A 26929-nucleotide genomic window follows, 5' to 3' on the forward strand; every position below is an offset into this window, starting at 1 on the left:
ATTGACGTGTAAGCAATTTATGTAGTGAGGCAGTGAACTGTCAAAATAAAAAATAGTACTACACTAAAAATACTAGAATTTAGTCGGTATTTTCTATGCCACCAAATATTACAAAAAAAATAATAGGCTCTGCACACTGAGCCCATCCCGGGGGATTTTATCGGTTAGGTCTGCGCATCGGCCAACATCTATTTTTCATCCCAAACACCTATGTAGTTTTTTTTTTGGAGGTACCCGAAGGAGAGATCTGATCGGGTCAAGATTTGCTATGCATAATTTGGTTACACGTTTTAAACGATGTCAAGGATCTCATCAACACGCAAAAAAATTCCAGAATGATTTATTGGAAGTGCTGAAAAATAATAATAAATAAGTTTCTAATTACACAATATTTTGCGATTGCAGATCGTATCTGTTCTGCTGACTGATTAGTCACCAGACCTATTGCTGCTATCGGGCTGTTCGCATATTTTGCTGATGAACCACAGCCCAAATAATTGCTACATCCTTCATCATCCATTATAAGAAAAAAATTAAAAAATTTTCCGCGAAAATTTAATGGACTTGTTTTTGACGGATGGTGCCAGTGTGAATCGGAGTTTCACTTCTATAAGTAAATCCCACCGTTCCCCGTAAGGCCGTACGAGCCACCCAGCCACCAACTAGCTCAGCGCCTACTCCATGAGCCAACGCATGCATCTTGAAACGTGTATGTGCGCGGATAGTGTCTGGCGGCAGCCTGTTGAAAGGTGATAATTCCGCAGAGGAGGTCTCGACCATTTCGTCACGCACGGATACCGGCGCACACTTATACACCAACGGAGAAACACAGAACCCAGCCTCTTAAACTGCTGATTTATAAGTACCCAGAAATCGTGATATAACAATAAACGACGAAAGCCAATGTCTAAACAAACGAAAGAGTCAATTTGTTTGCATGTGTTATTTAATGAGCATGCGACTACGCTTTACCAAATCCGATCTTAGCACGAGCTCTGCGCAAAACTCCACACTCCAACTCCTAACGGTAACACACACTGCTATTACATTCTGCAAAATTCTGATAGTGTGCTAAAATATATAATAGTCTATCAAAATTATCTCAGACAATGCTAATATAGTGCTGGTTTAAAATACATTGCGTAAACGATTTTTTCGAATTTCAATTTAATTAAACCAATATTAGGTTTAAGAATGAAAATATTTCAAGTGGTATATTTCTTCATTCAAGCTTCATTGATTACTTTCTTCGTGTGTTTCTACTTAGTACTTTAAACGCACAAACGCCGGGAATATCATGAGGTCTGTATATAAACGCAATACAATGAGCTTTTCATTAACAAGTTATATTTTCCGATAGGGAACATATTGCTTCACAAAATATTATTTCTTAAACTGTTACATAAGTACCCTGAATATTTTTTGCTTACACATATTTGGTTACTGAGTAAGTAAGTAATTTATTTATTAAAATATGTATAAACAACTTATGCCATGTCATAATATTTTGTGATTTAATTTAAATATGTATTTAACCCTAAAAATATTTCTTTAAAAAATGATTGTTCATCCCTAGAATTTTAAACCTTACATTTTGGAAAGTGGTCGATCGGTGTTTATCGGTTATGCATGTCTTTTAATTTCTTTTTAAATTATTTTTGGAAACGAATATTTGGTAACTCAAATATTATACATAAGTGCATGTTTATTCGTACATACGCATTCATGTATTTATCTATCTATTTAAGTGTCTAAGCATAGGTGCCACAAAAATAATATCAGTGGTGTGTTGCTTGTTATTTTCTGGATTTCGTTGTCCTGTTAAGACTATTTGTCATATTGCTGAATTGTTATTTTTTAACTACAACATTAATCGATAACTTTATTAAAAACATGCATTAAAAATCCATACCTCTGCCTATATAGTTGTGTTGTTTACGCATGCCGTTGTTGGGACGTACATATGTATGTATATAGACAAAAACATTCTACGCTATTCAAATTTTGTAATTATATATATGCATTTTAACACTTGAGTTGTCCAAAAAACTTACAATGCATCAGGATACTTTTTCAGATTCTGAAACATAAAACGGTCTATATACATCAATTTCGGAAATTTACTAAGGGAATAAAACTCAGGAAATAAAATTATATATAATAACCTAACACATACATATTCCTGCATTGGTGTATGTACGCATGTGAGAAATGATTTGGTACGTCCTGTGAAGTACAAAAAGTGTATAATGGATACAAACTTCGTTGACATGGCATACGAACGTTATGGAATACTAGTACAAAATGAACAATACGATGAAGATTTAACAAAGCCTGATGACATTCAAAAAATTAATATCAACAATGGTGAGTTTTGTAGACTGCTTTTAATTTTCAAATGTTCTAACATATGTACAATTTACACATATGTATATGTTTTTTGTTTGAAGCCGTTTTTATTCCGGACGGCATTTCCAGCAGCAGTCAAATAAATGCACAAAGAAATAAAATGTTTGATTCGTTCCTTCAGTCGGAAACTCAGTTTAGTGAAAACATAATGAATACAAGTATGCATGGAAAACAGTTACTGAAAGCATCGGAGAACGTTTGCCCATCTAAAATGTAAGAAAAGTCGTTTAAGTCGTATGTACATACATATGATGTTCACATAAAATACATAAAAATATATGTTCTGTTGCGTAAATTTTGTCTAAAACGTTTTATATTTATTTGTAGAAAGAAGAATGCCAAGCACTATTTGACAAACTTTGAAATGGCGGAAAACAGCGATTGCTCCGAACAGCACGAAATTTCAAAGGCGTTGGTAAATTGCCTTCAAAACAATGTAAGAGAAATAAAAGAGTCTGATATTGGCAACCGCATTACTGAAACTTCCGAAACAATTGGGCTTATATCATCTGGAAAGTCGAGACGCTGGGAACAAAAACTAGTTCAAATTAAAACAATGGAAGGGGAATTCAGTGTAACTATGTGGGCATCTGGAACATCCGATGACGAGTACTCTGGGTCTGAGCAAAATATTGGCGAAACGGATTTTATGAAAGAAAAAGATAACTCATCTGATGGGGCAATGGTCATTTCACAGAGCCATGAAACTGAATTAGATTTTGGACACGAGGAATCTATGTTACGGCAACAGTTGTTGTTCCATCAAGAATTGCAAATGCAGCGGCAGTTAAATGCTGTTCCGTTAACAGGACAGTTACCAAAGGAGAAAAAACTTCCTGCGCAAGTAAAGAATCCTTCCATTAAAAGCCTCACCAAATCAATGTCCAGTTGTGAAACTCAACCTCTGTTAACAAATTCCATTATAAGTGCCCAGGCTATAAATCGGTCTGGCGCTATTACAATTGAAAGTCACAAATTATTAGATAATGATAATGTTTGCGATTCACATTCGGCAGGAACACTGCCTTTTGGTCTTGTTCTGCAAGGAAGTCTACAATCAGATAGATCGTCAACTCCACCTCAACTACCATATAATGAAAACTTGGGTAAAAACCACTAATATGTATACCATATAAAGTTATTCTAACATGACAATTATTAATTCATTTCTTAGGAGCTTCAGTCACAACCACTGATCTGGAACTCAACAATTCCCATGACTTGGTGGCTTATCCAAACGATAAAAAAATAGCATGCCCCCATAAAGGATGTCATAAAAATTTCAGAGACTCGTCTGCAATGCGCAAACATTTACATACGCATGGTCCTCGTGTGCATGTTTGTGCAGAGTGCGGAAAAGCTTTTGTAGAAAGTTCTAAGCTAAAAAGACACCAGCTCGTTCACACCGGAGAAAAACCATTTCAGTGTACTTTTGAAGGATGTGGAAAACGTTTTTCCCTTGATTTTAACTTAAGGTTATTAGTCCCAGGAAGATTTTAAACAATTTAACTATGATAATATCAAAACATATTTTTAATTTTTAGGACACACGTAAGAATACACACCGGAGACAGGCCATTTGTTTGCCCCTTTGATTCCTGCAATAAAAAATTTGCTCAGTCCACAAATTTAAAATCACACATATTAACTCATGCAAAAGCAAAGTAAGTGCTTTCTTAAATTTCAAAATTAATTTAAATAAAAATGGGGGAAATATACATCTAACTATATTGTTATTTTTTAGGAGGAACACAGGTACTATGCGCCACAGTACTTGTTCGAACAACGATTCAAACAGTCCTAGTGATGAAAGAAATTCAACAAATTATATTAAGGTAGAACTGCGAGATAATGTTTCAGAAAACAATGTTCCCTTTGTAGTGTATGCAGACTGACAAGTTTGTATATTTTTAAATGGTATGAATAGAATATATGTATTGTAAGATTATGTTTATAATATATTATGTAAGAATCTTTCCCAAACATACATGGATGAAAATAAAAGTAAAATGCTTCTCAACAAAATTTTCTCTAGACAACCTTAAGAAAGGTAAAAAAAATAATAATTGTATACAAATCTATTAAAAATGTAGCTGGCTTAATATAGAAAGCTTCTAGTAACTCGATTGGGAAAGTGGGAAGATGGCATGCTCATTTGCCAAAAGGGGACTAACGCTTTCGAATAATTTGAGTTTTGTTTCAGTTTTCAGTGCAAGACTTAGCAAGATAAAAAGAAAACGAGTATTGGACGCCTGTATTTCGCCGGTAGGCGTTGGTTTGTAATGGCAGTGTTTGGCGGAAATCCCCAATGTTCGGTTAAGTGCTTCTAATGCACGTTTATGATTTTCGATGCTGACAAAACTATGCCCATTGCGGAGTTTTTTGCAATATTACATATAGGTTCCAGAATATTTTGAAGATTTAACGGTAATTTTAATGCTAAATAAGCCGTACGGTATCCTTCTAACAATGTGACTGCTTTTCCAGAAGAAGCAACTGAAACAGCAATATAGGATCTCGAACGAGCAGTGGCTAAAACCATTGACATGAATTTCTTACCAATTCCACCAGGGGCATCCAGGAAATATAAACCACCATTTCCATCATCAATTGCTTTCATTAATGTATCATAATGTTGAGGATTCAACAGGGGGGATTCAACATTTTCTTGAACAGCAAAATTCCATTCCTCCCCGTTCCAATTCCATGATTTGGCGCTGGCATTCCTAACCTGTGTAATAAACTATCGCACACGAGGTTACACTTGTCTTTGATCAATATTAAAGCTTGATTATGTATCTCTTCATTAATTTCAAGATCGGGATTTCTGGAAATCAAATGCCAGAGGTTAGATGGGTTCAATGGAGAGCATGTCGAGGGTCAGTTTTTTGTTCTTCAGTAGTTTCTTTCCGTATATTTCGTATCCTTCTTGAATTAAAAAATGCATTAAAAACAATACAAATTACTTACACAATTAAAAAATTCAAAACAAAAAAAACAGGTATATTTATGATTTCATGTTTTGAAAAACGCAGCCAAGCCGCTGCGATTAATTTTTATATTCAGCCAGGCTCCGTTTTTCATTTACTTTTGCGGATTACGTTATTAGCCAAAACGTTTCGTTTTAAGGTTGTCCAGTTTTCACATATTTTGCTGTGTGCACCAAAAGGAAAATTGTTGTTGCCTTGGCCAATTTTTTTCGAGCCAAATTTAAGGTTATTTATTTAGAAAGAAAGAAAAAGTTAAATTTCCCTGATATAGGTGTCAAGTTGATGTCAATGCATCAATAAGTCATCTATTTTTTTCCCTTTTGCACTTAAGGTTCGTTTCGTTGTATAAAAAGCCGTTTACTTTTCATTTCGTCAACGAAAAAGTTTTCATTTTGAAAACGAATAAATCTTGCGGAATGCGAAAACAGAAGCCCCAATTTATGCGTATTCAAAAGTAAATCGGAAAACTTTTGTGAATGTGAATAACGATGCCTGGCTGATTATATATAGATATACATACCTGCAGTAGTTTCATATCATATATTCTCATGTTTCATATGATTCAAAAGTGGCAATACCCGAAAATTTTAAATTTTAATCGATTTTATTCCATTTAACACGGTTCAAAATAACACAACGCAAATAGATAAAAACACACAGCTCTCAAACAAACAGCTCTAACGAAAACAAGAAAGAGAATATGTAGTATGTAATATGTAAAGAGAATATGTACATACATACATATTTGTTTCTTTTTCCTTTTTTGCGTATGTTTCTTGACAGTGTCAAAAATGAGTAATCATTGTTTTTGTTATTTTTTAAGTTACCTATTTATAGTTTTGTTATTCTTTTTTCACTAACTACTTTATAATTAATCCCTGAATGGTTATGAATTAAAAAAATTTGATAAATTTGAACCAAATGCCATTATTTTTTTATCCAAAGTCAAAAAATTTAATTTATTTTCAGTGTGTAAAGAGTTTCTTGACATACTGTACATATGTAACAGCATTTTCTGGTCAGATCAATTGTAGATAGAACAAATTTAGGGGAATTCCCTTTGTTGTGGAAATTTAAGGGGACTACATATTTGCAATAGAAATGTTGGTTTTGTGAACTGTCAATGCAATCAGACGCGTTTGGTAAAGACATTTTTTATACGCAAATTTGTTTTTTTTTGTGAAACATGGATCAAATTCCTTTCCTTTAAGGCTTCCTACATTCCTACATTGGGACCGATTGTGACCCTAATAAATTTATTTTTAAATTTTCTCCACTTTTTCTCTCCAGCGCATACTGCAAATTTTTATGATCTTCAGAAACAGTTTGCCTCATGGCTATTTCTTTCTATTCTCCCTGAAAGGTTGGCTTGTTGTAGCCGTCTACGGATCGTTGGAGCACTATCTTCTAGTCCAATTTCTGCTCCGATAGCGTCTGACGACTTAAACGGGTTCACATTCCTCAAAGAGAAGTATGTACATATGTAGTGGTGAAGTGTTATGATTGTTTACTGTGGCCTTACGCAATTTTCTTGACTAGGTTTTCATTTTTAAAGCATTTTACAAAATTATGAGATATTTTCATTTATTTGGTAATGGCTAGAATAGATTGGCCTTTTTTCAGACTAAGAGCCATTCGGGCTTATCCCTCTGTACAATAAGACTTTCGGCACATTCTTGTAAGAAAACATTTATTTAATTATATTTTGACTTTAGCTAAATGAAATGAATGTTAAATGGCCAAAATGCCAAGAATTTTCAAATTATTCACTTGATATTGAAAAATGAAACAATTTCGATTAAAGCTCTGATATTCGTCACGGAACTGCAACAAATTGACAAACAAAATATACCACAGAAAATGTTGTTTTAAAGTACGATAAATGTGATTATTATAAACAAATATTTTTATACCCGATACTCAAAATGAGTATAGGGGTATATAAAATTTGTGGTGAAAGTGGATGTGTGTAACGTCCAGAAGGACGTGTGTCTCTAACACACAGGTTTTATGGTCGGCTTTTCCAATTGCAAAAAGTGAGTACCCAGATCTCAGATACTATAAGAGATAGAGCAACCAAATTTGTGATCCATTTATTTATTTATTTATTAAATTAAGAATTATCTGTTAATAATGGTACTTAGTTACTAAAGGCGGAAAAAGATAAGTTCAAAGTTAGCTAAATTTAAATGATTATAAATATTGCATGCAATTAGTTTAAGAGACAGTTCAGGAGATAGGGTTTGACAGAGGGAGTTATAATTATGGCATAAAACCCTAAAAGGTTCATGATCAGCATAATTAGACCTACATATGGGTAGACGGATAGGCCTAAAAGTACGGGTAGGTCTAGATGGAACGGCCAAGTCAATCTGACCCAAGAGAGTTTGGGAGTCAACAGTCCCAAGAAGGAGCTTGTGCACGAACATTACGCCATTGCATATTCTGCGATGGTGCAACGACGGCAGGTCAATAAGATTTAGCCTAGACCGGTAGGGTGGCAAGATTCTACCTGTGTCCCAGTTAAAGTTCCGAAGGGCAAAAATTAAAAATTGCTTTTGCACGGATTCAATAACAGCCTGCTGCTCTTTATACTGCGGGCTCCACACACAAGAACAATACTCCAATATAGGACGTACCAACGAGATGTACATTTGTTTCGTAACGTACGGGTCGTCAAACTCCTTGGACCAACGCTTGATGAACGCTAAAACACCCTTAGCTTTATTTACAGTTGCAGCTATATGGGTGTTAAAACACATCTTATGATCAAAAAGGACTCCGAGGTCATTTGAACTCGAAATTCGCTCAAGGACATGATTTCCTAGAACATATGGGACAAAATGAGGAGCGCGACGGTAAAATGTCATAAGTTTGCATTTGGAAAGGTTCAGAAAAAGAAGATTAGTTGAACACCACAATAGTAGTTCACTTAGATCAAGTTGAAGGCGTGTGTGCAAATACCAATCAGAGTAAGAAAGACAGATTTTGACATCATCAGCATACATTAGTGTAGTAGAGTATGTTATAACTTGAGGAAGGTCATTCACAAATAAAATAAACAGAAGCGGGCCCAGATGACTTCCCTGTGGCACACCTGAAGTAACATTAACAGTATTTGACAACACGTTAGAAAACAAAACACGTTGAGTACGGTTAGAGAGATAGGACAAAATCCAATCTAGAAGATTCGTTGGGAACCCTAATAAAGAGAGCTTGTGAATAAGCAGAGCATGGTTCACAGAATCGAATGCCTTGCTGAAGTCCGTAAAAACTACATCCGTCTGCAAACCAATTTGAAAATTTGATATACTCCTGTGATATCGGACCTTGACAAGTTTCTTTCAAAATTTTGCCAACCGCTCCCGCAAAAAACGAAATTTTGTGACATCCACAATTTTAAAGATTCGAGAAAACTAAAATCATAGATAATTTACCATATCTATCAGATTGCTGAGTCTAGATCAGATCAGATAATTTGTATAGCCAAAAGGAACAAATCAATTTGCAGTTACTAAGTAGCGCCGACGACACACATTAAGTTTTTATACCCGATACTCAAAATGAGTATTGGGGTATATTAGATTTGTGGTAAAAGTGGATGTGTGTAACGTCCAGAAGGAATCATTTCCGACCCCATAAAGTATATACATATATTCTTGATCAGCATCAATAGCCGAGTCGATTGAGCCATGTCTGTCTGTCCGTCTGTCCGTCCGTCCGTCCGTCTGTCCGTCCCCTTAAGCGCCTAGTGCTCAAAGACTATAAGAGCTAGAGCAACGATGTTTTGGATCCAGACTTCTGTGATAGGTCACTGCTACAAGAATATTTCAAAACTTTGCCCCGCCCACTTCCGCCCCCACAAAGGGCGAAAATCTGTTGCATCTACAATATTGCAGATTCGAGAAAAATAAAAACGCAGAATCATAGAGAATGACCATAACTATCCAGTTGCTGAATTTGGATCAGATCGGATAATTTTTATAGCCGAGAAGAAAAAAAACAATATTCAGTGGCCACGCAGCGCCCGACAACACGCTCAGAATAATTTTCTGTATCTTTCGCACGCACTCTTTGTCGTGTCGTTTAATATTAGCGGCGTCTGCCGAAGTAGAGCCATACTGACTAAGTATCGGGTTTATATGATCTACATGAATGAATTAACTTTTTTGACTATTTTATTTCGAATTATGTAAGGTAAAGAATGTTTGAGGTTGATTGACAATGCTTAAAACTTAGCAACAGCCGCATAAATTAATGTAAATTTTGATTATCTGTGACAAGAATTGACAAGTAGTCATATTTACAATTTAAAGAGAAATTTCTTAATTTATTATTTTTTCCTGTCCCAAGCGGTTATCAATTTTTGAAAGATCAGGGTGATCTGTTGTCTCTTTTACAGGATACACAAGTTTTTTAAGTTGAGTTGCCATAGGAATGTTAGTTTTGGTTGACATAATATCTGTGAAAAGAGTAGAACGGATTACAGATTAATTTCTGATGTATTCTAATAACCTTAGGCCTTAAACTTAATCTTAAATTACATTAATTAAGTATGTAAACATCGAATAGCTTTGCCATTTACCAATCGATAGATTTCAACATAGATGTTTTCGAAACTTCAATTCATTAAAATTTTAGCCATGGATAGCTTTACAAGAAAAGAACCCGCTGAAATAGTGAAGCTCTACATCGAAAATCTATATCATCTATATCGCAAAAGTATTGCGGCAAACATGGACTGACAAAACTATTCGTCGTTTGGCGTCGAATTTGTTTGATCGTCAACGACCAAGACGTTCCAATGAACTTGTTGAAGCAGTGAGGAAGTGCGTTGCCCACGACCCAAAAGTGGCGTCACTAAAACCACAATGCGCCGTATTTTGAAGGTTGATATACATTTTTTTCCGTATAAAGTGCAATTAACACAACAAATTTTGAGGAAAGATCATCCACGTCATGTGGAATACGGCTAAATATTCCAAACAGGTCAACGAAAATTCCCAGCACGTCTGTTAAAAAGAGGCGATATTGACTAGCCACTCAGAACGCTTGATTAAATGGATGTGTGTAACGTCCGACTCCGAATCGTTTCCGACCCCATAAAGTATATATATTATGGATCAGCATCAATAGTCGAGTCCATTGAGCCCTGTCTGTCTGTCCGTTTGTCCGTCCCTATGAGCGCCTAGTTCTCAAAGACTAAGAGCTAGAGCAACGAAATGTTATGTATAAATGGGTATAAATTTAGAGTTGCAGTCGCCGCCAATGTTCACATACTGTACTGAAAGATGGCACACCTTGTAAATAGAACATAAAAAAAAACCATAAAATTAAACCGGTTATTTAAATACCTGTTTCAGCATAAAACTTCTTAGTCCGATTTGTACTGGGTTCATAGTCCATATTTTTTTGACGGGTTGACCGAAAGTAATTTTGAAGTATATTTACATTATACGTTTCTTTGGCTATGTCTGAGTTATCCGAGTCCTTCATAAAACAAAAATGATTAATACATAGCTATAAAATAGTATGAAGTATTTTTAGATAACGAAGTAAACAAAAGCAAAATAAAAGGAACAATTTATAGTGTATATATTTTAGTATAATGCACCTACATACATATATACATATGTACATTTGTATATATGTATAAGCATACCACTGTGAACATTGTTACCTTTTCGTCATTTTTCACACTGGCGATATTGGTGTTTTTTTCAATATATTTTGAGTTTTTAATATCCCCTATTCCTGAGCTATTGATTCGCTGAAAATCAGGTATCAGATGAGCCGGTGGTAGCTTTAAGGTATCTGTGTCCGGAATCCTCCAAACTTTAAGATCATCATTCCAAAATGAATTTTCTAAAATAACGGTGGGACACCTAGTAGAAAATTAATTTATGTGTTAGTTGTATACCAAAAATGTGGATTGTTACCAATTTTTTCCGTTTCTTCGAAGAATAGGTTGAACTTTACTAAATAGTTGTTGAAAAAATTTTATATTACGTCCGAGATTTCGAATTTCATCTAAATAGTCCTCTCGATCTAGTTGAAACTCGGAGTTTAAATCAGCAACTTCTCTTTCAAGCATTTTAATTTTTTGTCTGCAGATTCTAATATGCTCATTTTTTATGTTTATTTCCTGTGTAATACTGGCATAATGACCTTGTAAAAGGTCTCGATCCTCGCTTTCGACTCTACTTAATGCGTTGGCAATGGCGCTCAAGTGGCGTTGTGCTGCTATTTTTCGTACTCGATGCCGTTCCCTTAGCTGCAAATCATTAGCACGTTCACCTCCAATCAATGTGCGTTTAATAAAATCGATACGATTTCGTGCTTGTAGTTGCAGCTCATCACTTGATTCGGAAACCTTTGGTTTATTTAGCTGAGATAGGTAGTCTATTTCAGGTTTTGGTGTCGGGAAATTCATATTGGCAATGTACAAGTCTGCACTTGGACTTTGCAAATCAGAATTTATATGAGATAATTGTATTATATTGTTATCTTTATCTTTTCTACGGAATATTTTTTGTTCGGATTCTTCGAGCATTCTTTTTAAATGTAATATTTCACTTTGATACTGACGAAGTTGAGCATCTTTTGGATCTTCGTTAATTTTTGGTTTATTTGAAATATTCTTTGCCCTGCTAGCGTAACGCAGTGTGGATAGAGTCTCGTCGTAGTTTGAGTCTGCTGGTGAAATACATGATATCATGAGAGTTTTTGTATTGCCTCCTAAAGAGTCCTATATATGTATATATATATATATATATTACATTATATAATAAAAAAATTACATGCGTTATGTTTTTATTTATTTTGTGTATTTACCTGCAGCAGTCGTGTAAGTTTTGAATCCCTATATGGTACATGTTTTGATTTACTATCGACCAATGATGAAATTACGTTTCCCAAAGCAGAAAGCGACAAATTAATTTTTGTAGCCTCTTTAAATCGCGAACCCTGAGCTCCAGTCTTACGCTGTCTTTCTGAACCTGCCAAATCAACCAAACTTAATTTTCCGCGACGAATTCCTCCCATTATATCCCCCGATGCAATGCTCGATACTGATGAGGAAGAAGGTCCTTGAAATTGCTCCAAACTTATTGTAAATATAGTGTGCGAGCGGGAGCTTTGTTCATTCATTAGAGTAGTAGCTGTAACACGGTTTTTGTTGCCTAATTTGAGCCAATAATAGCATTGTTTTGCATTTATTACTGGTTGTGTAGTTAAAGTTGGCACTGTCACTCCCACGCCTGGCATTTCTTTGAGCGGATGATTCATAATACCCGTAGAATCAGACAATAAATCTCGAATATTTTCATTGTAAATTTCCAAATAACTTACTAAAGCCAAATACCTAATATTAGTGGCCATAGATATTGTTTCAAAAATATGTTCAAAGCATCTGGGTATTATTCCGCAATTATAACCATCTTTAGCGCTACCATCGCCCTTTTAAAGAGATACAAAATTATTACTTCAGCAACAACAAAATAAAATTCCTTTACCTGCATCGTATGTGTTTTGCCACATCCTGTCTGGCCATAGGCAAATATCGTGCCATTGTATCCATCTAACGTGCTCTCCACTAAAGAATAGCACATTTCGTTATAAATAACTTCAGTTTTTGAGATCATGTCGTACACACTATCGAAGGTGAACATTTTTTTTTGACTATTACGGGCTGACGGATTAAGCACAGATATTGCGTATTCATTAATTTCAACAATGTTCTGTAGAAAACCAAATAAATAATAAAATGTGTATAAATTAAATTTTTTCAATTAGCTCGGTAAAAATTTTGTCGTTCTTTATTCTGCCTATACACACTCAGTTTTTTCATTCTGGAGTTTAAAGAGTATAGTGTTATATGTATCGTCATACCATGATGTGAAGGCGTCTTTCGGCATTATAAGGACCACTATTGCATGAACAGTTGACCGTCAAGAACAATCTTGAATCATGTATCCTCTTCTGTGATACAGAATAATTTTACAGTCGCGCAAAAAAAAGCTCTCGTCAATTAATACGAAGAAATTGTAATCAAATACAGCCACGGTTACTTAAGCAATTTTTTTTATCATTTTAACTGGGTTGAATCATGAACTTCTTAACTTTCACCGGAAACAGAGCCACAATTGACGATATGATTGTTTAGAAGCGAATCAAATGCCAAAAAAGTTTTCAAGGCAAATCTTTTTTTTTTTTTTTAATATTGTCAAAACCAAAAAAGTTAACTTTTTCGATAGAAAAAAGTGGGATGAACAATTCTGACTGGTACACAACCATTTTTTGAGCGGAAGATTTTAGAGAATTGAGGCAAGCCAATCTTCAAATACGGATTGTACTTTACTACCACAATCCGAGCTCTCAGACATAGAACCACTCAACACATTTTTTTATCCACCCATACTTTGGAATCAAGGAATCATCTTCCTTGCAGACATATCCTGAAATCTATTGAATTATTTTTGTTTCCAAAAATTTGAGTGGTCAACGTTTTTTCAACGCCGAAAGAGGCTGGAGAAGGCTTGTTTCAAAACTTGTCAGTCCAAAACCGATTTTTCAATATATTGATTTTCAACTACTTAAGGTTGATATCATACATATTTTTTCTGTATTGATTTTTGTTTTGTTTTTTTAACAGCTATTCCTGTTATTTCGTCTTTTGGGTATTTTACATGCATTCATATGTACATACATACATATGTATTGTAAATACCTAAATAATAAAAAATTAGTAATGTAATTAATAAGATTCAATAAAAAATCCATAATAATTTTGGGTCTGCATTTACTTTAAAAGTTTTGTTAGAATTAATATTATTTAACTGAACTTACTTCACATTTACTTTCATTTTCTTTTCGGTTCAAAGGGCGACAACGCACCACAACTTTTACATTTTCACTCATTTTCGCTCGATAGTCAAACTACTAATGGCGCGTCCAATCCCCAGAATAAAATTATATTATACAACACGTGAATATGTACATATATACTACAGGTTACATATACTAGAAAGGTAACCGCAACTTCGTTGTTGTGGCAGTCTGATGTAATTACATACATACATATATACATACATATGTACTTTTCTAGAAGCCAACCTTATTTTAAACACTGGCTTAGCTTCAGCCGAAAAAGAAATTTAAGAGAACATTTTATTGCCAAACAGTCACTAGGGCAAACAGTTGATTTATACAAATAAACTCAAAATTGTCATAAAAAATCGGCAGACCCACATCATAAATCTACCATAAAATATTTTTGACCCATCCTTTATTATGTGACCGGTCTAAAAAAACACACAAAATAGATGTGGTTCCCTGGAATTATCCTTATTGAACAGGCTATTAAAACTTGCTGATTTTCTGTAATCCGCCCCGAACTGAATCAGTCTTTAGTTTTTATAGGGGTATAGGGGTATATTAGATTTGTGGTGAAAATGGATGTGTGTAAAGTCCAGATGGAAGCGTTAGTGACCCCTCTAAAAATATTCGCGAAACTAAAGCGTAGAATCGTAGAGAATGACAATATCTTCTAGAATCTGCAGAATCTGAACCAGATCGTATTAATTTAATACGTCTGTCTGTCTGTCCGTCTGTCCGTCCGTCTGTCCATCCCCTTCATCGCCTAGTGCTCAAAGACTATAAGAGCTAGAGCAACGATGTTTTGATCCAGACTTCTGTGATATGTCACTGCTACAAGAATATTTCAAAACTTTACCCCGCCCACTTCCGCCCCCACAAAGGGCGAAAATCTGTTGCATTCACAATATTGCAGATTCGAGAAAACTAAAAACGCAGAATCGTAGAAGATGACTATATCTTCTAGAGTGCAAAATGTGAACCAGATCGTATAATTATTATAGCCAGAATCAAGAAAACAATTTCACTCTTTCTCGCTCTGTCTCTCTCTAACACACAGGTTTCATGGTCGGTTTTGCCAATTGCAAAATATGAGTTCAAGGATCTCAGAACCTATAAGAGCCAGAGCAACCAAATTTGGTATCCACACTCCTGTGATATCGGACCTTGACCATTTTGTGTCAAAATTTCGCCACACCCCCTTCCGCCCCCGCAAAGGACGAAAATCTGGGGCATCCACAAATCTCAGAGACTATTAAGGCTAGAGTAACCAAATTTGGTACACACACCTTTAAGTACCTTTAAGATGTCACTATAAAACGTATATCTCAAAATTTCGCCTTACCCCCTTCCGCCCCCATAAAGGACGAAAATCTGTTGCATCCACAATATTGCAGATTCGAGAAAACTAAAAACGCAGAATTATAGATAATTGCTGAATCTGGATCAGATCAGATAATTTTTATAGCCAAAAGGAACAAATCAATTTGAACTGGCTACGAAGCGCCCGACGTCCCGCTCAGACTGATTTTCTGTCTCTCTCGCTCGCACTCTTTGTCGTGTCGTTTAATATTAGCGGCGTCTGCCGGAGGAGAGCCATACAGACTTAGTACTTTGAAGGGAAAACTAAAAACTCAGAATTATAGGAAACGACCATATCTACCCGGTTGATGAATCTGGATCAGATCGGATTATTATTATAGCCAGAAGAAACAAGTCCATTTTCAGCTGCTACGCCACGCCGTCCACGCGCTTACTCATTTTCTGTCTCTCTCTAACACACTCTTCGTAGTGCAATGTGTGCGTCCTCTGGCGGAGGTGAGCCAAACTGACTGAGTATCTGGTATAAATGAAGAGTCGCGGCCGTAGCTGCGACTCACAACGTTCCCGCTCCTTAAAAGTGGAATTGCTTATAAATTTTTCCTATAAAATTTTATAAATGTACAAAGCTCATATAAATGTATCCCGGCTCTTTTAATTTATGGACACGAACAAAAAATCCTACGAAAGGTTTTTTAAAACATTTTAGGGTATTTGGTTAATTATAAGTATAATATAATGTATAATAAGTGTTCCACTCCTCTATGCTTACCATTTAATTTTTGTCTCGTATTATAGTTTTCATTCTGTTGTACAGTTTAATTTTTTTAAAACGTAAAACGTAAAAGTTTATAGATATGAATTTGTACCGGTTACTTCAGTTATAGCCATTTTAGCATATTTTTCTCGAAATTAGCTTTTTATACCCGATACTCAAAATGAGTATTGGGGTATATTAGATTTGTGGTAAAAGTGGATGTGTGTAACGTCCAGAAGGAATCGTTTCCGACCCCATAAAGTATATATATTCTTGATCAGCATCAATAGCCGAGTCGATTGAGCCATGTCTGTCTGTCCGTCTGTCCGTCCGTCCGTCTGTCCGTCTGTCCGTCCCCTTCAGCGCCTAATGCTCAAAGACTATAAGAGCTAGAGCAACGATGTTTTGGATCCAGACTTCTGTGATATGTCACTGCTACAAAAATATTTCAAAACTTTGCCCCGCCCACTTCCGCCCCCACAAAGGGCGAAAATCTGTGGCATCCACAATTTTAAAGATACGAGAAAACAAAAAACGCAGAATCGTAGAGAATGACCATATCTTTTAGACTGCAGAATCTGAATTGGATCGTATTACTATTATAGCCACCATCAAGAAAACAATTTCATTTTTTCTCGCCCTGTCTCTCTCTAACACACAGGTAGCATAGGCGGCTTTGCTTAGAGTAAAACATTAGCGCCTAGATCTCAGAGACTATAAAAGCTAGAGCAACCAAATTTGGTATCCACACTCCTAATATATCGGACCGAGACGAGTTTGTTTCAAAATTTCGCCACACCCCCTTCCGCCCCCGCAAAGGATGCAAATCTGGGGATATTCACAAATCTCAGAGACTATTAAAGCTAGAGTAACCAAATTTGGTATCCGCACTTCTGTTAGATCTCACTATAAAACCTTTATCTCAAAATTTCGCCCCACCCCCTTCCGCCCCCACAAAGGACGAAAATCTGTTGCATCCACAATATTGCAGATTTGAGAAAACTAAAAACGCAGAATCATAGATACCGACCATATCTATCAGATTGCTGAATCTGGATCAGATCAGATAATTTTTATAGCCAAATTAAACAAATCAATTTGCAGTGGCTACGCAGCGCGTGACGTCACGCTCAGACTGATTTTCTGTCTCTCTCGCACGCACTCTTTGTCGTGTCGTTTAATATTAGCGGCCTCTGCCGGAGGAGAGCCATACTGACTTAGTATCGGGTATAACTCTAGAGTTGCGGTGTCCGCAGCAACTCACAACGTTCCCCCTCGTTTTACTTTGAGGTTCTGACAGAGGTTTCAAATTTGACGCACGCGCTTCAGAGGACAGGCGGCAGGCGAACAAATGTGGGGGTGAAAAACATTGAGCTTGTGGCCAAAAACTGACTTTTATTTATGTATTTTTGCTGATAAATTTATCGTGTTGTATTTACGTGAAATCAATAAAGTTTTTAATGATAAAGAAATAACACCAAAACAAAGTTAATCGATTCGAATGATGGTAATATAAAAAGCAATGATTTTTTTTTGAATTGCAGTCTGTTCTACTTCCATTTCCATGTGGTTCAGATTCATGTTATGACTGCAATGTAAGACACAATTTGCAAATCATGTTTTATTGCTTTTGTAAGGTACGACAACGATACAAATGGGAAATAGTTATTAACGAAACGAAAATCAACGACAGTAATTTTACCAGACTATGTTTTGTATATATATTATTATCAATGGTTTTCATTGCCAATGCTCTACCACCAGTAATTCGATTAGGTAAGTTCACCTCACATTTATAACGCTATCACGTGAATGAACCATCAATTAATATTTTTGCTATCTGCATTGCCAAAGGTGCAATATTTACAGAAGATGAACGTGAGAGCAGTATCGAATCTGCATTTAAGTACGCAATATACCGCATCAACAGGGAAAAGTCTCTTTTACCCAACACTCAACTTATATATGACATTGAATATGTTCCGCGCGATGACTCTTTTCGGACAACAAAAAAGGTTTGCCGACAATTGGAGGCTGGAGTTCAAGCGATTTTTGGTCCAACAGACCCATTGCTTGCTGGTCATGTACAATCTATATGCGAAGCGTATGACATTCCCCACATAGAAGTTCGCATTGACCTTGAAATGAATTCCAAAGAGTTTTCAGTCAATTTATATCCATCTCACAATGTTCTAACATTAGCATATAGGGACTTAATGGTATACCTAAATTGGACAAAAGTCGCCATAATTTACGAAGAAGATTATGGTAATTAGTATTATATTTTAAGTGCTACAGTTTAACATTGAACTTTTTTATTTAGGACTTTTTAATTTGATGCACTCCTCGAATGAGATGAAAACCGAAATGTATATAAGGCAAGCTAGTCCGGAGACCTACCGTCAAGTTCTACGCGCCATTCGCCAAAAGGAAATTTACAAAATAATAGTTGACACAAGTCCATCGAATATAAAAAAATTTTTCAGATCCGTACGAAAAATATTTGTGATTTGATTTAAACATACATACATATATACATATGTACATGTACATGTACATGTAAATGTAGCACTATAGTGCTATTTGGGGAATTTTGAATGATTTTATACATTGCAAAAATTCACAAACAGTAATCCAAGTGGGATCAAATTGTAGGTATCTATGAAGAAAAATATTAAAATATGTTCGGAAAAACAACCAAAGTTGAATTAGATTAAATATCGCCTCGTTTTAAGATTTATTTTTTTGACCCATATAAGGTTCCGAACTCTATAACTTATTAGTTTTCTTTGCTGCAGTAATACAAATTAAAAAAATAATAATTCAGATCAGCTAATAAAAAAATATGATTTGAAAAGTTGTATTTTTCCAATATTTTGTTTTGCCATCTTATTTAAAAAACAATGATAGTTTAAGAATCGTTGCGGATTGTGTGTGCAGTTACAGGTATCTACAATTCTGTAAGACCTAAAGGCAATATTATTGTATGTACATATATATATGTATATATGAAAGTAAGAACATAATGCAAATACATATCAATATATCTCTGATATTTGCTATGACTTGAATAATTATTAATGAAATTTCAGATACTACAATTGCAAATGAATGACCACCGATATCACTATATGTTTACAACGTTTGTAAGTATTTATATACATATGTATTTGTATATGTATATATATATGTATATGTATATATATATGTATATGAATCTTGTATCATAACAAAATAAACATCAAATAAAAATTTAATTCAACAGGATTTGGAAACGTATGATTTAGAGGACTTTAGATACAACAGCGTAAATATTACGGCGTTTCGTTTAGTTGATGTCGGTAGCAAAAGATATTTGGAAGTTATTGATCAAATGCAAAAGCTACAACACAATGGATTGGACATGATCAATGGAATCCCATATATACAGGTTAAAAACAAAGACTCGTTTAAATTCGTTTATAAAAGAAAAATTGCAATTGTCTGAATACTTTCAGACTGAGTCTGCGCTGATGTTCGATTCGGTGTATGCATTTGCGACTGGATTACACTTTCTTTATTTGGATGATGGTAGCCCAAAAATTTCGGTTAAAAACTTATCCTGCACCTCTGACGTAACCTGGGATGATGGTCTTTCATTGTATAACTATATAAATTCAGTAAGCTCAAAATTAAATTAATAATAATAATAAGATTCTTAAAAAGAAGGGTATCATTATTTTTCCAAATTTTTCCACCATGTCCCTTAATTTGAACGTACATATGAAAATCAGAACAAAAAAAAATTGCATAGACACAAAGACACGATGAACTAACAACTCATATTTAGTTTAGGCTTATTTTTTTGTTTAGTGCTGTTTTCCTGTTTTTTTTTTGGATCCACTGTGTCCTTTATATCGCGGAACAATCGGACGGTTTAGTTGTCAAATTTAGTTGATATAATTTACGCAGTAAAATGTTTTGTATTTTCCGGATTGGGAATATAAAAATAGCGAGTATTGTCTACTATGCAGGGAGACTTTATGGAGAAGAAAGGAGACTACACGAGAGGTTCTCAGCAACTCTGAGCCAAGTCTGACTATTTATAGTGAATAACCTGACAATCTAATAGTCGGCCTGTGAATTTGCGCATTCGTTACAAAATAAAACTACGAAAGCATTCCATATATATTTGTTCGAACAAAAAACCATTTGCTCAATATTCTTTAACGCACACCGGGACGGTAGATATATACATACATATGTACATATTTATACATATCTAAAGACAAAAAATGCATCGTTGTATGTTTTTTGTTTTGTTTTTCTTTTCAGGCTGCAATAGATGGACTGACTGGTAATGTCAATTTTGTGGAAGGTCGTCGAAACAAATTCAAAATTGACATTTTAAAATTGAAGCATGAAAAAATTCAAAAGGTCGGTTATTGGGAATCAGATATGGGAGTTAATATATCAGATCCAACAGCATTTTACGACTCGAATATCGCAAATATAACTCTAGTGGTTATGACAAGAGAGGTTTGTTTTGCCACATACGTGTGTATATATGAAAATATTGTACATAGTGTATTATGTACGTATGTCTGTGCATAAGTTACATTGCATATATTTTAGGAGCGACCATATGTTATGGTAAAGGAGGATACAAATCTTACGGGAAATGTCAAGTTTGAAGGCTTTTGTATTGATCTTCTTAAAGCTATTGCTCAACAAGTTGGATTTCAATATAAAATCGAGTTAGTCCCCGATAATATGTATGGGGTGTATATACCGGAGACCAATTCTTGGAATGGAATTGTTCAGGAGTTAATGGAAAGGGCAAGTATTACGAATTGACTAAAATTTGTTTCTTGAATCTAATAAGTTCATACATTTTCAGCGTGCTGATCTAGCGGTAGCGTCAATGACAATTAACTATGCGCGGGAAAGTGTTATTGACTTTACAAAACCTTTTATGAACTTGGGCATTGGAATTCTATTTAAGGTACATTTTTGTTTTCATTGCGCTAGTCTATATTTAAACATAATTACATGTAGCTAATAATTCATGTCTAGTTTTTAACATTGTAGAATAATTACCTGATAATCACTTCACATATATGGCCAAATTTAATAGGTGCCGACAAGTCAACCCACACGGCTGTTTTCCTTTATGAACCCATTGGCAATCGAAATATGGCTTTATGTGCTAGCTGCTTATATATTAGTATCCTTCGCCCTATTTGTGATGGCTCGATTTTCGCCATATGAGTGGAAAAACCCCCATCCATGTTACAAGGAAACGGATATTGTGGAAAATCAGTTTTCCATATCAAACAGTTTTTGGTTTATAACAGGAACATTTTTACGACAAGGATCAGGACTGAACCCAAAGGTATAAATAAAAAAAAAATTAATTGAAATTACATATGCAGATATACAACATATTTATGTTAATATGTATGATTATTTACATGCCATATGCATAAAATTTGTGTGCTTATTTCCCCATGGATTCGTTTTTAGCATAGTACACATTAATGTATAAATTGTTGTATTTCAGATTTCAGATCGAGCTCAAACGAAGTTTTTTTCGTTTATGAATCCACTTGCTATTGAAATATGGTTCTATATAGCATTTGGGTATATTTTTGTATCAATCTCTATTTGGATAGTCGCACGATTATCACCAATCGAATGGGTAAATTCTAAACCGGCCTGCTCAATGGCCTGTGACCATGTTTTACATAAAATTCGAAAAGCAAATCACACAGATGAACAATTCGAATTATCAGACTTGACAGGCATGTCAGTAAATGAGCAAGATATTATTTTAGATGCCAACTGCAAACAATATAACACAAAAATTTGCCTTGAAAATGAAACTGAAACTAAGACAAATAAAAGACAATGCGTCCTTCCCTTAGCACCGTCTAATGATGTTGACGACGCTGCTTCGGATGATAATACAGTGGAATTAGTTAGCATTCAAAACAGCTTTACGTTAAAAAATAGTTTTTGGTTTGCAATCGGCGCTCTTATGCAGCAAGGTTCCGATTTATATCCTAGGGTATGCACCACGATTTATATTTAAGTAAATGTGCATATGAGGCACCATGCAAATTGTTTTAATCTGTTTATTTTATACAAGTGAGTCCATGTTATGAAATCATAAAAGTAAAATTCTTTTAATTTAATCAGCTTGACTATTTATGCTGTAATTCTGATGACTTAATTCGTGCATGTTCCCCATATACACATATATGTACATACATAAATACATAATAGGAAAAAAAAAATAGACAAAATCCTAAAAAATGAGCACATTTCAGTTGTTCGGTTAAACTAACCAACAAAATTATAATCGGATTGAAAAAGTGCCGCTTTTTGTACGTGATAAATTTCCAAATTTCACAACAATTTAAAAATGAATTAAAAATTAAACAATAACAGCAACAATATATAAATATGTCACTATTCAATCCAGGGATATACATACCTCAAACTTGTTTTGCGTACAAATTGGACACCAATGTTTTTCAAAGCAGTAATTCAAACATTTAATTAATGTTTCAATTGGTAACTATGTTAACTATTTTACAATGAAATAATTCAGAATTATAAAACTAATTACAGTATAGCATATCAAAATGTTCTATGTGAAAATTACAAAAAAAACCCTTTTTGTACGCAGACATATGGTATTTTAGTTTACAAAATTTTCTCGATGATTTCATAAAAGTTACTTTAATTGGTTATTATGTAAAAACGTAAACGATATTGGGGAAATTGGAATACACAATAACACTTGGGAGCAAAATCGAACTTTTTTTTTACCCCACGAATGAAAGCAAATTTGTCTCATAGAAATAGGGTATTTTTTAAATTTAAAAAAATGTTTTTTGTTTTAAACATTACTATAAACGGCGCCTAATTAATGCACCGATAAAAATAAAATATAAAAAAACATGAAATCAAAAAAAAACCTTGCCATGAAACATTTTTAAAGTACCAAATCTATTACGCAAAGTCGGTTTGGTTCGTGGAGTAAAAATACTTTGCATAGTGCTATATGCGTTTTTTTTTTATTTACCTTTAAAATCCCTTGTTCTTTCTCAGGCAACATCTACAAGAATCGTCGGCGGATGTTGGTTCTTTTTTTGCTTAATTATTATATCCTCTTATACGGCTAATTTGGCTGCATTTTTGACTGTGGAGCGGATGATTTCACCTATAGAAAGTGCTTCGGATTTGGCAGATCAAACCGAAATTTCATATGGTACTTTGGAAGGTGGATCAACAATGACATTTTTCAGGGTAAGTATTATAAATCGAATAAAAAAAAAAATACAATGTAGATTTGGCAGTAAAAAAAATAATAATATCATGCATAAAAAAACGGAACAATAGCTGTTAAGTACTCGAAAACATAAAACCGGTTGAATTATAGTTTTTGTTAGCCAACGGTGGGAACTTATTTTCAGATTGTCCCGATTTTGAATACAGGGTGAGAAAAATTTTATGTCACTATGTAAAAATTGAATCGAACTTGGGAGACAAGTTTTAGAAACGTGAATTCAGTAAAACTTTAACCAACCATTCAATGTTTATATAGCGACATAAAATATAGCGCACCCTGTACATAAAATAATTATTTAAGCTGGGTATCATTTAGTTAATTAACTGTCTGCAGGTTTGGTTGTCGTAACGAAACTATAACCAGTTGTAATCTCCTCTGATGAATGATTTTTAAAAAATGTCTACCTCCTCAGTTTCCCGTACTTGCAGACTGAAGTTATCTACTTTCTACTGCTTAAAATTAAGTTTTTGTATTCAAATCCATTATTTTTGTATTAAGTACTTAAAGTATTTTTTTTAGGATTCTAAAATAGGAATATATCAAAAAATGTGGCGTTATATGGAGAATCGAAAGGCGGCTGTCTTTGTTAAAACGTACGAAGATGGAATTAAGCGTGTAATGGAAGGAAACTATGCATTTTTAATGGAATCTACAATGCTGGATTATGCTGTTCAACGTGACTGCAATTTGACGCAAATAGGAGGCCTCCTCGATTCGAAAGGCTATGGCATTGCGACCCCCAAGGGTTCTCCGTGGAGAGATAAAATTTCACTTGCCATTTTAGAATTGCAAGAGAAAGGCATTATTCAGATATTATATGACAAATGGTGGAAAAATACTGGGGACGTTTGCAACAGAGATGACAAAAGCAAAGAATCAAAGGCTAATGCACTGGGAGTTGAAAATATTGGTATGTTTGTTTAATATTGTTATTCCAAAAAGTGATGATCGAACGACATTTCCCTTTAGGTGGCGTGTTTGTTGTTCTCCTATGTGGTCTTGCACTTGCAGTAGTTGTGGCCATTTTCGAGTTCTGTTGGAACTCAAAAAAAAATGTACATATGGAAAATCAATCGCTTTGTTCAGAAATGGCCGAGGAGCTTCGTTTTGCTATGCACTGCCATGGATCCAAGTCAAAGCATAGACCGCGAAAACGTAATTGTCTGAAATGCTCTCCCCGACCCACATATGTGCCGTGTAATATAAGTACACAAAATGCGGGAGTTCACTATAATTATTTTAACTAAATAATGGACTATCACCTCGGAAAATGGTATAGACGTATATTATATGATACATGTGTATGTTTGTTCATGTGAATAAAAAGAGAAGATATTTTTGTAATACCTTTAAAATTATCCTTGGTAATAAATATATTGATTTATTAACAATGAAAATACTGCATTTTGTATAGCATATGTTATATTTTATCATTAGACCTCGGATTTTGCATATTTGATTCATCAGCATAGTCGTGGGCTCATTATTAATTTTTGTTCAATTGATTTCCTTTGACTATATTTAAAAAGCACTTGGCTGGGGAATCGGAGGATCGGAGGTGCTGCGAGTACGAGTCATCAGAATTTTTCTATCTTAATCCTTTAAAAATATGCAAATATGCAAAATCCGAGGTCTATTTATCATACATTCCAAGTAATTTGCTATCAAAAGTTATAATTTTGTTCCCCCACTTCCTTTTACAGTATAAGAAGTATAAGTATACTTAGTTTAGAACTGAAAAAACTAAAAGCCATTTTTTTCGTTTAATTTTGTATTTTGTTTTTAAACCCGATACTCAAAGACAATGTGAAGCATTCCCAACCCCATAAAGTATAAACATACGATATATTCGTGATCAGCATCGAGCCGCGTCAAAGTAGATATATCTGTCTGTCCGCCCGTCCGACTTATTGAGGGTTAATAAGTACACATCCGAAATACACATTTTTTCAAAAAAGTTAATTTTTAAACAATGCGTCATATGTCCATGATACAAGCCGCGCTCCAGTTGGATGGACCATGGACCATACGATACAACCGACTCAACGTGCGGAATAGTAAAATCCCAAATAGGATGATGGACTAACTAAGAAATTTTCGGACCATCCCAGAAATGGATGGTGAATTGTGGGAATAGGTTATTAATTTTCAGTAGGGACAGCAGGGAATATAAAATCATTTACACGACTTAAATATAACCTTGTTTTCTATGAGCGGGTATTTACTCCAAAATACCTAAAAACATAAACAACCTAAAAATAAAATTAATTCGTTTCCACTTTGTTGACTGGTTTTAAAAAGGGTAAGTTAAAAAAAATGTGTGGAGCATTCATCGTACCATATATTTTTTTATTTTAGTTTCTTTACTATTCAATGTACAGTATATTTTACAATTCTCAAGACATTCTTAAATTAAACATTTAATAATTTGGTTAATTTTAATTTTGAAAACAGCAACCATGCGTAGATAATTCAACATTTTTGAAGGGCAATACGGATTTTATTGCTGACATTCAAAAATATACATCTATGTATTTATTTTGATTGATAAATGTATACTATGCCTTCTATGTATATGTTAAAATTATGTCATTATTGTCACGGAACTCACAATTAAATTTATTGTCAATTTCAATAAAAGCATGTATGTATAATACATGCTTATGTATTTCTTTTATGAGTATAAGTGGTTATGTACAAGCATTTATTTACCATAACAAAACCAAAATATATATATTAATAATATATTATTTATTAATATTTAATTTACAATTTTTGTATTTTGTTACTCTTTACAAGTGACAGTACAAAATATATGTACATACATATGTAAGTACTTTATGGGCCTTTTAATTGAGGGAATATTTTTGTTGTAAAGTGCGATATGTTAATTAAATGTAAACATGTATGTACACACATATATGTATGTATATCTTCCAAAAAACGTTATACCAAACCAAAGTACATATGTACGTAAGTTTGCTCATACATAAGTATTATAATAATATAATAAATGGGTCTGATGTATTATCTTTTTCCCATTATTCATGCTTCTTTTCCTGTCAAGCCTTTTTAATTGTATAATGCTGATTGTAGTGATTTTTTTAGTCAACGCATCCTCTTACATGAATATGTAAATATTGTTTATACGTACGTATAATTTGTCAAAAAAGTTTGTCTACTTTATATATCGTGATATGTTTTCCACAACTAATTAGTAAACTTTTTTTGTATAATCCT

At 34.2% G+C, this 26929-nt stretch overlaps 3 protein-coding genes across 7 annotated transcripts; 2 read left to right on the forward strand and 1 right to left on the reverse strand.

Annotated features, from left to right (window-relative positions):
- Window positions 1-2079: 2079 nt before the first annotated feature.
- On the forward strand, window positions 2080-4406 carry LOC113566260 (polycomb protein PHO). Its single transcript, XM_026991099.1, has 6 exons — window positions 2080-2367; window positions 2451-2622; window positions 2737-3515; window positions 3584-3884; window positions 3954-4073; window positions 4154-4406. The coding sequence occupies exons 1-6, from the start codon at window positions 2250-2252 to the stop codon at window positions 4302-4304; spliced, it is 1641 nt and encodes a 546-aa protein (XP_026846900.1). The 5' UTR covers window positions 2080-2249; the 3' UTR covers window positions 4305-4406.
- A 5174-nt stretch (window positions 4407-9580) lies between these two features.
- Window positions 9581-14360, reverse strand: LOC6602563 (osmotic avoidance abnormal protein 3). Of its 3 annotated transcripts, none has more exons than XM_002027548.2 (7): window positions 14247-14350; window positions 12914-13138; window positions 12234-12857; window positions 11339-12147; window positions 11080-11284; window positions 10754-10889; window positions 9581-9861 (listed from the first exon to the last, which is right to left on the reverse strand). In XM_002027548.2, exons 1-7 carry the CDS (start codon window positions 14316-14318, stop codon window positions 9725-9727), a joined length of 2208 nt encoding a protein of 735 aa, XP_002027584.2. In that variant the 5' UTR covers window positions 14319-14350; the 3' UTR covers window positions 9581-9724. The 3 variants fall into 3 exon arrangements, with proteins under 3 accessions (XP_002027584.2, XP_026846799.1, XP_026846801.1); XM_026990998.1 differs by having other exon boundaries at window positions 12914-12993; window positions 14247-14285; XM_026991000.1 differs by lacking the exons at window positions 9581-9861; window positions 10754-10889; window positions 11080-11284; window positions 11339-12147 and having other exon boundaries at window positions 12597-12667; window positions 12750-12857; window positions 12914-12993; window positions 13054-13138; window positions 14247-14360.
- A 3352-nt stretch (window positions 14361-17712) lies between these two features.
- LOC6602561 (glutamate receptor ionotropic, kainate 2) lies at window positions 17713-25086 on the forward strand. Of its 3 annotated transcripts, XM_026991050.1 has the most exons (15): window positions 17713-17857; window positions 17988-18126; window positions 18205-18618; window positions 18674-18840; window positions 19443-19496; window positions 19616-19780; window positions 19848-20009; window positions 20665-20868; window positions 20965-21168; window positions 21230-21334; window positions 21467-21724; window positions 21893-22399; window positions 23449-23646; window positions 24209-24599; window positions 24659-25086. In XM_026991050.1, exons 1-15 carry the CDS (start codon window positions 17852-17854, stop codon window positions 24934-24936), a joined length of 3252 nt encoding a protein of 1083 aa, XP_026846851.1. In that variant the 5' UTR covers window positions 17713-17851; the 3' UTR covers window positions 24937-25086. The 3 variants fall into 3 exon arrangements, with proteins under 3 accessions (XP_026846851.1, XP_026846852.1, XP_026846853.1); XM_026991051.1 differs by lacking the exon at window positions 21467-21724; XM_026991052.1 differs by lacking the exon at window positions 21893-22399 and having other exon boundaries at window positions 17716-17857.
- Window positions 25087-26929: the final 1843 nt, after the last annotated feature.

Source organism: Drosophila persimilis, unplaced genomic scaffold (genome assembly GCF_003286085.1).
Source record: "Drosophila persimilis strain 14011-0111.01,24,50 unplaced genomic scaffold, DperRS2 tig00000652-arrow-arrow-pilon, whole genome shotgun sequence".
NCBI classification, from domain to species: domain Eukaryota; kingdom Metazoa; phylum Arthropoda; class Insecta; order Diptera; family Drosophilidae; genus Drosophila; species Drosophila persimilis.

Coding starts and splice junctions, on each gene's coding strand:
- LOC6602561 (XM_026991050.1), top strand. Junction 21,725..21,892: donor GATCAGGACTGAACCCAAAG/GTATAAATAAAA, acceptor GTTGTATTTCAG/ATTTCAGATCGAGCTCAAAC. Junction 24,600..24,658: donor ACTGGGAGTTGAAAATATTG/GTATGTTTGTTT, acceptor ATTTCCCTTTAG/GTGGCGTGTTTGTTGTTCTC.
- LOC6602563 (XM_002027548.2), bottom strand. CDS start 14,318: ATGAGTGAAAATGTAAAAGTTGTGGTGCGTTGTCGCCCTTTGAACCGA. Junction 12,858..12,913: donor GCAAAACACATACGATGCAG/GTAAAGGAATTT, acceptor TCTCTTTAAAAG/GGCGATGGTAGCGCTAAAGA. Junction 9,862..10,753: donor GAAGTTTTATGCTGAAACAG/GTATTTAAATAA, acceptor CTCTTTTCACAG/ATATTATGTCAACCAAAACT.
- LOC113566260 (XM_026991099.1), top strand. CDS start 2,250: ATGGATACAAACTTCGTTGACATGGCATACGAACGTTATGGAATACTA. Junction 2,368..2,450: donor AAAAATTAATATCAACAATG/GTGAGTTTTGTA, acceptor TTTTGTTTGAAG/CCGTTTTTATTCCGGACGGC. Junction 3,516..3,583: donor ACCATATAATGAAAACTTGG/GTAAAAACCACT, acceptor TTCATTTCTTAG/GAGCTTCAGTCACAACCACT.